Raw genomic sequence first — 15116 nt, forward strand, 5'->3', positions numbered from 1 at the left:
AAAGTACGAATTAATCCAAACCTGTATTCAGCTCGTAAATAAATAAATTGGCAAATTGTTTAAGTAGTACACGTAGCAGAAGCCAATAGAAGCTGCTTATTCGTAAGATCCTGCGTGATTCGTTGCCCTGGCGACCGGCCAGGGCATTAAGCAGCATCGTTCGTGCATTCGCTTATTTCTATTTAAATCTACAAAACAAATATTAGATATCCGATAAAATTGTAAATCTATTATTTAAAGTTTGCTTGAAATGCTCAGCGCGGAAAACAAGGATCGATTTGATAAATTATATCCGAGTTGAAAATTTACATTTTTGGGAAAAGCTCTACGGGTACGTGTTGTGGTGTTTTATGTTGATTACGTCAAAAAAAATGTAAAAAGCAGAAAAAAATATTATTTTAGGGAGAAGATGAAGTTCCTTGGGTCTGTTTGTGAATTATATTTTACTAGCTTGTTCTGTCTACACCCGGTTTTGACAAAAAAAGATTATGTAGTTATCATTCAGGAATTATGTACCTTTCTGCTGGTGAAAGATTTGTTTGAATCGATTTGTAGTATTATTTCTTTTATCGATACGATAAAGTAAACCTATATTAAAATACAAAACAATATAAAAACAAAATTCCATAGTGAAATATTATATACTTAGGTAGTTATAGAAAGTTACTATTGTTCAATTGAATATCGATACACGTATACACATTTTTAAAGTGAATTCGCCAACAAAACTAAAGAAGAAAGAAATACCCAAATATCCTACGGTCGTAGTTTGCCAAATGCGTTCATATATTGTGGCAGGCAATACAAAGGTTGGTGCACTTAGTAGATTAACAAACAAACTTGTGTTCCAATTTGATACCCTAATAAATAGCCTTTACCTGAGAGACTATAGTGATATATTTGATTTTGCATCTATAGTGTATGTATGCTGCTTAATAACGTTGCAGTTGTTCATGACATAAACTACGATCAATTGATTCGATATGTATAATATGATTATAATATTTACGTATTACTATCTACTAGTTCATATAGCATTTGATTTTCAAAAGAATTAGGACCCTTTTAATTGCTTGACGCAAAATCGCACGAATAAAATGTTTGTAATTTTCATCTAATAGGTGCTTTTCACATACATACTCGACAGCTTATAACGTCATTCACCTTAATTCCTTTAAATTGGTAGAAGCTTGTTATTAAACATTACTACAGTTAAATAATATAAGCAGGTAAAATGGTATCACTTATATAAAGAAAATTGAAATCTTAACGGCTATTACTTCCCCAACATAGAAATAACCATAATTAAATTACGCGAGAACTATATACTTATCTTTTATTGTGTTTTGAATGTTTTGCGAACGTTATCGATAATTTTATGAGATGGTGTTACGTGATCTGAACGAATATTGCTCATTGCGACGATCCATGGGGATTTGTTTTGTAAATTGTTATGGTGGTAGAGATGATGGCAATAAAATCTGTATTCTGTATGTATAATATTTTGCCCTGTATTTATTTTTTCTTACTTCTTCTCTTCTTTGTTTATGGCCCAATCCAATAGGATTTGTTACTTATTAAACTGCTGTTTTCAAGTCAAACTATTTAACAACCGCCAATATTTTACATTACATTTTTAGGAATTTTTACGTCAAATAATGTGCCTGCAATTTTGCTCAGAACCTACCCAGAACCTACTTCAAGTATAGAAATAGACAGATCTAAGACTTAATTACAGCAAAAATTACAATTTTACCCAATCCCGTTACTAATTTCACAGAACATTTACCAAACCGTAGTCCTAGACTGTTCAATCTATAACTAGGTACGTATATTCATAGTCAGATAGCAACAGTGAGACAGGTACAGTTAATTACAAAGGTATTTACTGGAATACGTATGGTCTTGGTTGGGACAAAGGCTCAAGCACGATTTATAGAGCCACTCGTTACGGTATATTGTTATGGACGTCATAAGTTAACAAGATGTGTTTTAATTATTAGTCACTGAGTAAAAGGATGGGGGAGTTGTCCATAGAAAGAAATAGATGGATAAAGATCACGAATCAATCGTCTCAATACAGGAACAAACTAAACTTAGTTCCTGAGTTGAGAACAATGGGATGCTAGATAAAATGTCCCTAGTAAGGGCAATATAATAGGATAATAATTATGTATATGTATATGATAAGCATGTATGTTAATTAGATGAAAACAAGTGATAACTGCGTTAAAAACAACCGACTTCAAACTTGTACTTGCAACATTTACAAATACAGACAAAAATGCTCATAAAATAAAAACTACTGGGCCTATCCAAATAAAATTTTTATGGGACCAATTCGACACCATCCCGCATTGAACAAAAAAAGAATCACGTAAATCGATTCAGAAACCTCCGAGTAATCGGTGTACATACATAAAAAAAAAACATACCGGCCGAATTGATAACCTCCTCCTTTTTTTTGAAGTCGGTTAAAAATAACTACCATTCGGTTTATTATTATTTTTCATTGAGTTAAAGGACTTGATACTAACGTTACCTTATAGTCAGATATAAGTTAGAACAATAGGGTAAAATTTCAAAAGTTATAATATAAATATACACTTATTCATAAGGACCTCGTATGAAAATACGTGTATTTTATCATAAACAGTAGCATAACATGCGTACAAAGTCACAAACATAAACTAGTCAATAAAGTCAACATGTCCAAGATAGTTGTTCATCCATCAAAATCCTGTCACACATCCGCGCCTCGTTATTAATTACCTGTTTTGTGACGTTTTGCAGCTCGATTCCTCAATCGTATGCGTACAGTCGGATGGAGAAATGATATCATCAATCTATACTAATATTATAAAGCTAAAGAGTTTGTTTGTTTGTTTGTTTGAACGCGATAATCTCAAGAACTACAGGGCCGATTTAAAAATTCTTTCGGTGTTTCATCACGCTAAGACCAACAGAAGCGGAGCCACGCGGGTGAAACTGCGGAGCATAGCTAGTATATAATATAATAAGTAAATGGGTAAAGATTTATATTAAGAAAGAACATTAGGATTAGAACAATTATTATCAATATAGATACCTAATGTTCTAAAATAATAAGTATCTAAATCCAAAATAATTTGTTAATTTCTGTACTACGGATCATATTCTCCGGCACAAATAGAAAGACCGTCGTTTAATCTTTAAATTCCAGGAATCCTATCTCAAAGGAAAACTCGAGTTAAACTTATTAATTATTTTATTACCCGTAATTCCTTTTCTTCTCAACTGTACCTGACGATAATTAATAAAGATATGAAACTGTCAACACGAATATACACATAGTTCAGAGCGTGTCAACGCCTCGCACGATAATTTATCGTGACCCCGTGTTATTTGCAACTGTTACCAAATTAGTTATCTGCACAACAGTACATAGATTTGAGTTGTAATTAAATAGCTAGGTGCTTTTGTGCGCGACTGTACATGCCCGCAATTGGGATAGGTCAGGTGTTTTGACACATTAGAACACGTGTTTAAAGAAATTATAATTGTAGATGTTGATGTGTATTTCAAATACGATATTATTAACACGACGTTTAAAACATACACAAATATAGAAGTATTGTACAGTATACCTACGCTGTATATACCGCCTACTGTTAAATAATACATATATACTGATTTTCAGTCAACATACTCAGGACAGATCATACCATAAAATCGCTCCAATGCGATGTGAAAAAAACTTACCTTCAAAGAAGTATACTATATTATAAATTAAGAAAATCTTACGTATATATGGGCATCCTGTCGCCATCTTTGAACCACATCATCATGGCGACATCCCGAGCTGATGCTGCGAGGTCGCATGGCATGCGGGTCTCCCCGCCTGGCGCGGACCACACTTGGATTATATCTGAAAAATAGCGACTATAAGCACTTGATTTATTGACTATTGACTATTGACTCTTATCAAGTAGCATTTGGAAATATGACAAAAAATATCACCTCACATTTTCATAAATCATACACAAAATATTATACAACACTTTTCAAAGCTTTGATGTCTAAAAATACTCTTATATAATGTTTTTTTCCTTTATATATCACAATAATATCTCCGCAAGTGCAGATTTAAAATCGTAAAGGCTGCCAAGAGGCGTAAGGACGTCGCAAGCACGTGGAAGTGTCCATTGTCCATAAGCAGTGTCGCATTAGAGCCTCGTTTACTGTACTCGCCTGGTGTAATCAATTGTCATTTATTTGGCAGTAAAATTTTGTCAAAATAATTTTATCTAAACAGATATGAAGTCACAAACACTTACGTGTGGGTATTAAATATTCGTTTATATAATTGGTGGTATGAATTTAGTGAATGTGATTAAAAAACGGCTTTTATTATATGAAATATGAGTTTTATAACAGAAATAAAAATAAACTAAAAGACATATTGTTTTAAGCTTATTTAAAATAGTGGTGTTTTTAATTCAATATGAAAAGATACAAAACATGTCTTCTTAAATTAGGAATTATATCAAGCGTAATTAAATTAAATAAAGCATTATTAACATATTATCATCGAATATATCATGAATGAACTATTTCTTGTATATTCGATCCTATTCTGTTAATTTTGTAGTTCACAGCTAAACAAAAAGTCGAATCTATTCACACCATTACTTTAAATCCAATCCTATAACTGGCGCTATTAACTGGACCATGTCAAACACAGGTCAATACAAGTAAACCTTGAATTTAATGACGCCTCTAAGGCTTTTGTCGCGAGTAACAGGATTCACACGAGATCTTTGATCTTAACAACTTTGAAGAATTAGGCCTTTGTATTGCTCGTATTGACCCGATTAGAGGGAAAGGCCTTTTGGGAAGTGTCCAGGAATTGTTAACGTTTTTAGGTTATGTTCTATGTGTTGAGAACATTTTTATCTAAATGGTACAGTAATTTCTAGAAATTAGTGAAATCATTCATTCATCTGCTTATCTTATTACATATACATATACATACACCACTTATAACTCAATAACGGCTGATCGGATTTTAATAAGTTTCGGTTTGTCGGATTCATTTCCAATTTGATTATGATAACAACTGAAAAACCTGCAAAAATGTCTACCCGGACGGAAAAGACGAGCAGCTAGAGTTAAGAATTTATTTTGATACAGCTAAGTACATACAATAAATAATTTGGAAAATCCAAAAGTGCACGCCTCATAATTTTTTTTTAATAAATATTTATTAATTATTACTTTTGTTTATTTAATAACAATTAAACCACATCGAATCAGACCCTGAAAAATGAAAGGGTTCTATTCCTGAGCATACTCAAGCGTAAGAGAAAAAAAAAGACTCGATTAGTAAAGTATTTCGGTCGCTATCGTGTTAACAAGAAAAAGGATCCGCACATACAGACACACGGACGTCCAAGACAGAACTTTTTTAAACTGTTTTTTAACTAGTTTAAATAACAAAAATGACATCAAAAATATCATGAACGTTAAAAATAGTGTTTTTTCTTAATATGTGTGTGTATGTATTATCTTACAAGTGCAATGTATGATACATAAAGACATTTTAAGTTTGAAAAATCAGATGTTTTGCGCGAAGTGACAGTAGTACCCACCTCAACGCTTCGCATATGAGGCGTGCAATAGATCAATGTCAGTACTCAGTATGAAAAAAAGGAACAGTAAGTGAATCTCTACAATACGTTGAAGTAATTCGATATATTTGCAAACACGTTGTAGTCAGGAATTTAATAAATGAAAGACAAACTTGTAAACAATGACGTGGAACTATCTTTGCCCATTAATGAGTACTAACTGAAATTGAAGATGGCACTTAACAAATATGTTATACGAGTCATAAGAGAGAGCGATTAAAGACTATGTAAATTAGGGATTATTCCATGTTGGTTATTCTTTACATTTATAAGTACAAGTCTATTGTCACCAGCTTGTCACAATTGTTGTTGTTTTTAATGGTTGATGCAATGCTTATTAATTTCCTTGTCAATTTTATTATCTCGTAAAAATCACTGCCAGTAATAAAGAATCTTACAAACGCAGTCCTCTTCACTTTGCTAATCAATTTTTAACTCTATCAAATACAAATTATGATGTTCATTTGATTTCTCATAAAGACATTCTTCCTTTAACCTGCCTTTTAATAAAATCGTTCATCTTGTCACTTATACCAAACATATTACCATTACTAGCGTTGTTTGTGTATTCTCGTACTTCTGATATATAAGCGGCGTTCGTGAGGAAGGCCCATATGATTATTTCAAATTACCCCCATTTACGTGAATAATGAAGCAAAACTATTACACACATTGTGCTATTTTATTTGGATGCTGTTTTTTTATTACCTATATGGAGCAACATATGGCTTTTGGTATTTGTCTTGTGGGAAAAATAGAGACGGACTTTTTACCCTTAATATGTTTTACGAAAATTAAATCAGCACCAGAAACATTGCAACATTAAAATTATATCATTTTGTGTAAACACAGACTTTGCAAATCAGTCCTACAATTTGATCACTGAAAAACATTATTGAAGAATTTGCGAGTATCTGTATAATAATTGTTATTATACGGACATAGTTATTAATTAATAAATATTTACTGATTATTGTTTTAGACCTTGGACCCATTTTAAATGAAATAATGAGAATCATATTCATGATAATTCTTATTCAAATACAAGCATGTTTTATTGACTCGATTAATTGTGGTTTGTGAGAGAAAATTATTAGAATACTTACCCACTGCGCGAAGTGATATCGATGACTATACGATATAAATAAACGCTTTAATAAAATGGTTCTTATTTGTCTTTATATTACTATTTAGTATTTATTGTGTTCTTAAAGTGTTGTTCTATGTATGGAGACAATATGAATTGTTATTTTTCTATTATCAGAGATACATATCTCTGTCAATTATATTTAACATTATATAATTTCACATTCTTTTATTTAAACAGTTTTCTGAATATTGCATTTTAAGTTAATAACTTATTTTTTAAAATTTGCAAAAACGAGGCAGGAAATTTTAAAAAATGTTAAAAGACAAACGTTATCAAGAAGTCGCAATAGACAACCATAAAATTATTTGATATTCAATAACACTTAAAACAAAGAAGATGAACCTTTAACTTTACATAATATTGTATAGTTTCACCTATAGATTACCTATACAGTTTACAAGTATTATGTTAATGTCTTAATCCTTAATCTTCGATATCACACTGCGTAGTGAGTCGAGCCCTTAGGGCTTCATTATAGTGAACAATTAAATCATTGAAGCGATGTTCATTAACCATGGCATGTGTGATACAATCATGCAAAAATGTAACCGAGATATTCAGTGTTTGTTTAATACATTACGTAGAACTGCTTTTAAATTAGAGACTTGATACTTGCGTAGTAACTCTTTAGTAATTTGTGGTGATACCGATGTCAGTGTTCCTTATTTTTAAATAAAATAAGGTTTTTTTTCTTTATATTTAGGGATTTTGTCCAGAAGGACGATGTCAATCCCATCGTACCTTCTGCAAAGATGTTACACTTAACAATGTCTACATTATTATTATATATTATTCAATGCAAATATAATGAATGAAATTTTATACAAGCAAGTCTCCTAAAAGTGGTTATAATGAAATTGATGAAGTTATAAATATTACTTCAGGCATAATATAAAAGTCTTAAAAAGTCGATATCTAGCTTGATATTTCTTTCGATATAATAACAAAATTTCTAATATTTAATTAAATGTAAATTAACTCTAAAACAAAATATTATTCTGTATTCATCATTCATCATTCCAAATAGAAATGTAAACTCATTCCAGTAATTGCTATTTTGTTTGCTTTCTATTTCAAAATTGCATCCTAGCACAGATAAAGCAAAATATGTTAAATTGCTTCCAAAACCGTACTGAAAGCTGAACACAAAATCAATACAAGCGCAGTTCAATGCAGTAACAAACTTGAAATACGTAATTTTTCACACAAAATCCGATCTAGATCCACTATACAAGAGATTAGTTAGCCTGGTTTGTATGTAAATCGTGAATTCACCGCTAACAATAAATGGTGGACGTATCGAAAGCAGTTGATCCCCTCTTAATAACTGGACTTGTATGGATATATCATTTATTAGGGCGATGTACATTGCTACTGCACTATACAATCAAACCAACTGGTCTGTAACAAAACCAGCAATGTATGTTATGCAATAGAATTTCGCACATCGAAAAAAAGTTCGATATTATTTGGTACGAGGTTTGTACAAATGGAATAATAGAGGTCCCTTTTTAATACGTAAGCCCTGTAATACCTTTTGTATTTTTTATTGGTAACTGTATTTATTATTTATTGCTGTAGCAATGATATCTATTGTTACTTATTCATCTGTAACGTAAAAATAGTTTGGTTGGACAAAGAATATCGATCAATCTAATAGAATTGAATGTACATTGGAGATGTATAAGAAAAAATAATACCTACGTTATTTGCATTACCAGTAACAGGCATGTTTTATAGTATCACCTTGTATATTATGTAATAATATTTTGAAAAAGGAGAACATTGTTAAACAAGAAAATAGTTGAATTTATTTTTCAGATTAACGATAGTTACAAAAAAAGATACCTAGTTACTTCTTCCTAGAATCCATTAAAATTGCAAGAGAAGTTAATACTAAATAATCCTAAGAGACCATAATTTAAAATATAATTACCAAAACCAAAATACAACCTAACGAGCAATTGCTATACCTTAATTTCTCTACCTCGCAAACGCTGCAAATTTCTAATTTAAACACCAATCGGAAAGCAGCACTCGACAATTCAAATTACTGGCAAAAAGCGAGCCGCAAATATAATAGACCGGGAGATACTGACACAAAATTTCGAGTCATTTGTAACAGGATGGCGGTTCTACAGGGGTCTTAGTACGCAATGACAAAAAGAAAAATGATGGTGTGAACGCTGGTACCGGTGGGTTAGTCGCGTGGGCGTTAGTCGAACTCGTCGGAAAAATAGCGAAAGTCAAACGATTTGTAACACAAAAATTTTAGAATTTACCGATAGCCCATAAAAAAGAAGTAGGCGGTAGTGTCATGCCATACTTTTCCGGTATGACTTACAGCCCGCCATACCGACGCGAATGTGTTGATTTAAAAAAAACAATTATTCAACCATTTGTACCAAGCTAACTTTTGCACAGGTAACCATCGTCGTGCAGCCATTTACGAAAATCGCCATGCCATACTTTTCGGACGATTCCAAATGGTCGCCATACCGCCGAAAATCTGAAATTTTTTTTTATTTCGCCTATCTTTTTGTACCAGTATTGCATTTGGCTTTTTGGAGAGTATTTGATAAAATGTGACCATTATTATATTTGCCATACTTCTAGTAGGGGGAAAAAGTGCTGTCATACTTGAAAAATAAATTTATTATTAATTTATATAAGTGAAGATTTCCAACACCTAGATCTTTGAAATTTTGTATTTATATTCGTTGATCCTCAAACTTACAGGAAAAATAAGTGCCATACTGTTACAAATCGTTTGACTTTCGCTATTTTCCGACGAGTTCGACTAACGCCCACGCGACTAAGCCGCCGGTACCAGCGTTCACACCATCATTTTTCTTTTTGTCATTGCGTACTAAGAACCCTGTAGAACCGCCATCCTGTTACAAATGACTCGAAATTTTGTGTCAGTATCTCCCGGTCTATAATTGGTGGTCGCACTCAAAACTATGGAGCTAATTGTGTCCCAGCTTGAATATGTATGGCATCGATCGATCTGATGACGTCAACTGTCCTCTGGGCTTATCTTATTAATAAGTCATCATCAGAATATGACGTGGCCAATCTTTGTGGTTAAGCCGCTTGAAGTGGGAAGAGCATTAAAATGGGCCGTGTTAATGCGATGAACGAATGCGGAGTATTTTTTGTTGACCAATATGTATAAAAAACTAGTGGAAATCTTGAAATAATAAGAGCTCTTTAATGGGCATGCCAAAGAACCTAATAAGACGACATAAGATATATTCAATGTGAACTGGTTTAATAAAAGTTCAATAAATCTAATTTTTCATCATAATTATTTAATATATATTTTTTTAATATACGACAGTTTAAGTTGATCGTTAATGCCGAAAAGAATCGACAAGATATCCATACATACTGAAAACATATGGAAAGATTTTAGGTCCTCATTTAATAAGTAATTGTTACCACTCTTGCTATAGTCAGCTTTTTCGTTAATAACAACAAGTAAAAAGTGAAAAGAAAAAAAGTGACAAGTCAAAATACCAAATTTTCCTCAAACAGTGTTTCATAAGTTTTCATCAAATTGCTTTATCTCAAATCATAAGAACCTTATTTCTACAATATTTTCGATACAATGAAAAATAATTACCAACGAATACTTAACGCAAGGAGAAATATAAATCCTTTATTAAAAATATGACAGCACTAGCTTAACAGGAAGCACAAATAAAACTGAACGAGGATATTTTAAAGTACTGTAGACGAAAATACGAAGCTTATGGTCAAGAAAATATTAACTCAACTATAAAAATTAAGGCGTACAAATATACACACACAAACACATAAAATCATCCTCGCATTAGGATAGAGTCGAGAAACTAAGTGTTAATTTCGAAATAATTACGCATGACATAAATCGGGAAGTGCAGATAGTATAGTAATCCTGTCTCTATAATGTTCAAATCATGGCGGCGGGGGACCACGGGAAAAAATTACTTTTAATTCAAGTGCCCGTAGACCCACTGTCATATCATTCTATAGCAGTGGGTCCACGGGGAAAAAATATTACCCATAGACCCACCAGTTGGTCATAGCGGGGGGACCACGGGTAATACGCCACAATTAAGACGTGTAATTAAATGACTATGCTTGTTATATACAAAATTGCTAGCTGCTTCTGATGTATTAAAATGCAAAAGAAAGGCTTTACAGTTTCTATTAAAACCCATACAAAAAAATGGATTATTCAGTTAGTTTTCCCAATGAATTCAGCAATTTTTTAGATAATATGTCGTACAATTAGCAGAGATGTTCCCTTTATTTTAAAGCCAGACAAATAGCAGTTGAATTAGTTAGGGGCCATAAGTCGTATTATTTTCGAACTGTTTTTGATTATCCTGAATAGTCAAGTGAGTTTTAAAAAACAATTTACAATAAGCAGACATATTCCCTTTACTTCAAAGCCAACTAAAATATAGCAGTTGAATTAGAAAGTAGGGTTGCTAATCAGTCGTCCTATATTCCAACGTTTTCTGATACTTTAAGTGACTCTTGAAAGAAAATTCAATTTCCTTTAAAAATTTACATTATAATATGTAATAGACGCGTATAAATCTTCAATCGAACGGTTGAAAATAATCACTAATGAGTAAACCAATGGGGGAATAAATACACATTGAATATGTATGAGATCTCCCGCTTTACGAAAGACTCCTATATTATTGACACACGTATTTTCCTTGCTTTTTATACTTTGTACCATTTCTGGTTAATTGTGAGATCTTCTGTAATGGTTTGTTTTTATCATGTTTCATAACCGCTTTTGCAAGGGATTGTTAACATGAGTCACAATTTGTTCTTATTTATTTTTCTTCGATTTCGACGGATACTAGAACAGATTCTTTCACAATTGAAATAATGTTATTTTATTACTTACAGTATTACTTTAATAGTAGTGAAGTCCCATGTCCCCTAGTGGGGTAAGGGGCAGATGCATTATACTTACATCTGTTTCACTGATCGATTTTCTTTAGGGACAAGTAGGTGATCAGCCTTCTGTGTCCTACCAAACCAAGCCATTTTTTTTTCTTCGTCTCCACCGGGAATCGAACCCAGGACCCCTCGGTGTTACGCTCACGCGTCAACCACTGTACCGAGGAGGCGGTCATAATACATTTTGTAGATAAGAGTACGTAACAGTACTATACATAAATAAATATTTAAATTTAGGCATTTGAATCTTTCACATTAACTTTATAATTAATACAGATTATGACGATGGTGGACTGTCTGATATTCCAAATGTAAAGCATGAATACAGAATAATAAATTTTGGAATTACTTAATGACGCATTAAATAAATGATTAAAGACTGTAATGGACAGCAGGTCATTATTATTACAGTATCGCATTACCAAAATATGATAATACGATAATATTAAGTTTAACAAACAGATAGTCCTGAAATGATGATACGATTACTAAGGAAAAAATAATTTCAAATTTAACAACTGACTAAAATATTAAGGCTCTTAAGTATGTAGGAGCCATAAAAATATTATTATTAATTATGTTTCCATTATACCAAAAACCCTTTTGTTCCTACCAAATAAACTGCCCAATCTCCAAAAAACTAAACTCATCCAAAATCTATTTCTACTGATATAATATGTGATTAATATTCCTAACACGCAAAGAATAACTGCGTTTCCCAGGAGATTGGGTAAAATTACGCGTTCCTAGAATGCTATTAATCTAAAGGTATTGTAACAAAGGCGAGGTCAATCGGTATTTCATGAAATGGCTAAATAATATCAACGTTGGAATAAATCAATTCTACTTATAAGTAAAAATCGAATAGTCTGACGGCGTAGATTGATAAATCACATGATATTTTGTTGATGAAATAAATCTTAATAAAATGAACGCTTCTTCTCTTATTTTAGCGGTAAACTAGCTGGAAAACGTGGCATCACTCGCATGATCCTCGGGTAAAAAAAAACAATAATATGTTATCACATTATAATCTAACTATGTACCATTTTTTTATACAGATCCAATCAGCTATTTTTACGTATACAGTAACGAACTAAATTGATGTTTCATATATCGTTGCCTTCGAACTTCATCCTTAGAATATAATCAGCCTTGCTTGTTAGAAGAATAAAAGAATAAAATTGCAGCGTTTAACTACTTTTATTATGCCAAAGTACTTATAATAACACAATTCAAATTCAAATTCAAATTTCATTTATTTACAAGAATGTAGTTACAAAAAAGGTGTTATTACAATTGAATATGTTTTATATTTTATTTGCTGTCTCCTTGTCTTTCCCAAATTAGACCGATGTTTACGCAACTGCACTTGCTGGTATGTTATAAAAAACTTCTGTTTTGAAGAAGATTCGATCAACGATAGTTAGATATTATTCAACATAAGCACTCAGGGAAATTGCAGTCCTAATTTACAAACTAGAAATTCAAACATAAAGACATTGTATACGCACTAAAACAGAAGGGTTGCTAATTAATAAACCGCCAGTCAACTTGTCTGTCCGTCGCCGTTTATCTCATTACGTTAGATAGTTGGGCTGTACTAAAATTTGAGGCTTAGGGCAATAGATTAGATTTTAGATAGATGCTCTATGGCAAGTTATTGCCTCCTTCAATGGTTAAAAGAGGCCGTATGTTAATAGTACGTGTGTGAAAGTTTGTGTATGAAGTTTAAATGGTTTAATTCTTTTATTGTAACTTACGTGTCATTCAATATATTTTGTTAACTTTACAAACAGCAGTTGGTATACCTCTAAACTAAAAACATTAATGCCTTGTCGTACTAATGAACTACATTCAGAAAAAAAATTCACTTGCTGTAGGAGCAAACCAGGATGATAATATTATCTTTTCATGTTATTTGAGATTCCATTTCAGTAGTAATACATAATTTTTGTACCTATGTATGACATGTTTGCCACTTTATGGAAATTATAGACATGTATTGTTGAAAAATTCCTTTTCTTGTCAATTGTAGTTTGTGGTATGATGATCAGGTAGTGCACATTGTATTTCTAATGGATGTGTAAGTCGTAACTAGCCTTGGATCATAAAATGACCAAAACTTATGCCCTAAAATTATGAAAATAATATTAATCCGTCCCTGTAGAATTCTGAAGGAGACAATTAGTAGGAACTTTGTCACAGATGCAACTTAATTATGTTTATTCGGGACGCATGGCACTAAAATAGGAATTGTTTAAACAAACGCCTTCAACGTTTACTAAATACACGAAATATTCATGTTAATTTAAGTACATGACATTTTTGATTATGAATTTATCAAGATGATTACCGTATTATGAAACAAAATAAAGTAATTTACATCTTTGTGATCTCTGGATAATAAGTGATCTTTAAATTGTCCCTTTGAAGTTTCTTTTAATGTTTTATTGATTCAATTTGAATTGGATTTGTGTTACGAAGTCGATCTATATTCTATATACTCAACTGAATGTTCCAGACGACTGAAATTCAATAGGACATAAGAAAAACCCAATAAAAATAGCACACTAGAAGAAGTTTCTAAAATAAACATAACAGTAACAGTAAAATAAAATCCACAAACGCATAGAAGCATAAGCAATTCAAAATATTTCCCCAGCATTGAATGCAGTTTTATACGAGAGTGCTATCAATAGCAGCGATTTCCTTAAAGAAGTGCTGACTAGAAATTATTCCAATTGTCAAGTAATACAATTACATGGACAGAAGGCTGGTCTCCAACGAGGTTCATTTACTGAGATAGCATTCAAAGTTGCTCCGTCGATAGCATTGTCTTCAGTGCAGAATGGTAATATTCTAGACGTGTTTTAAATGCATCTGGGTGCAAAATTAAAGATTTGTTTGATTTTTATAATAGAGTATGAATGGGAGATGATGTAGATAATTAATTTGTTGCTGTTAATAAATCTTTGTTAAATAAAAGCTAAGTAAATGATGATGCCTACCACGTTGCCAAAAATAATGTGGTTAAAATAGAACCAATTTAATCTTCTTATATATAAAAATGAATCGCAAAATGTGTTGGTAAGCGCATAAACTCGAGAACGGCTGAACCGATTTCGACAATTCTTTTTTTATTATATTCCTTGAAGTACGAGGATGGTTTTTATGTAGAGAAAACGTAAATATGTACCATCTTCTTATATATAAAAATGAATCGCAAAATGTGTTGGTAAGCGCATAACTCGAGAACGGCTGAACCGATTTCGACAATTCTTTTTTTATTATATTCCTTGAAGTACGAGGATGGTTTTTATGTA

At 32.0% G+C, this 15116-nt stretch overlaps 1 protein-coding gene across 2 annotated transcripts in view; it reads right to left on the bottom strand.

Annotated features, from left to right (window-relative positions):
- Window positions 1-15116, bottom strand: part of LOC149480221 (cell adhesion molecule CEACAM5-like) — an 82112-nt gene that overhangs the window by 36066 nt on the left and 30930 nt on the right. For both annotated transcript variants that reach the window (XM_089706960.1, XM_089706958.1), the window contains exon 3: window positions 3784-3907. In XM_089706960.1, the coding sequence (XP_089563086.1) occupies window positions 3784-3907 (124 nt within the window). The remainder of the gene's footprint in view (window positions 1-3783; window positions 3908-15116) is intronic.

The sequence above is a fragment of the Colias philodice genome, chromosome 18, assembly GCF_061535455.1.
Source record: "Colias philodice isolate Cphi_HAF_F1 chromosome 18, ilColPhil1 Martin Lab GWU primary, whole genome shotgun sequence".
Classification (NCBI taxonomy): Eukaryota; Metazoa; Arthropoda; class Insecta; order Lepidoptera; family Pieridae; genus Colias; species Colias philodice.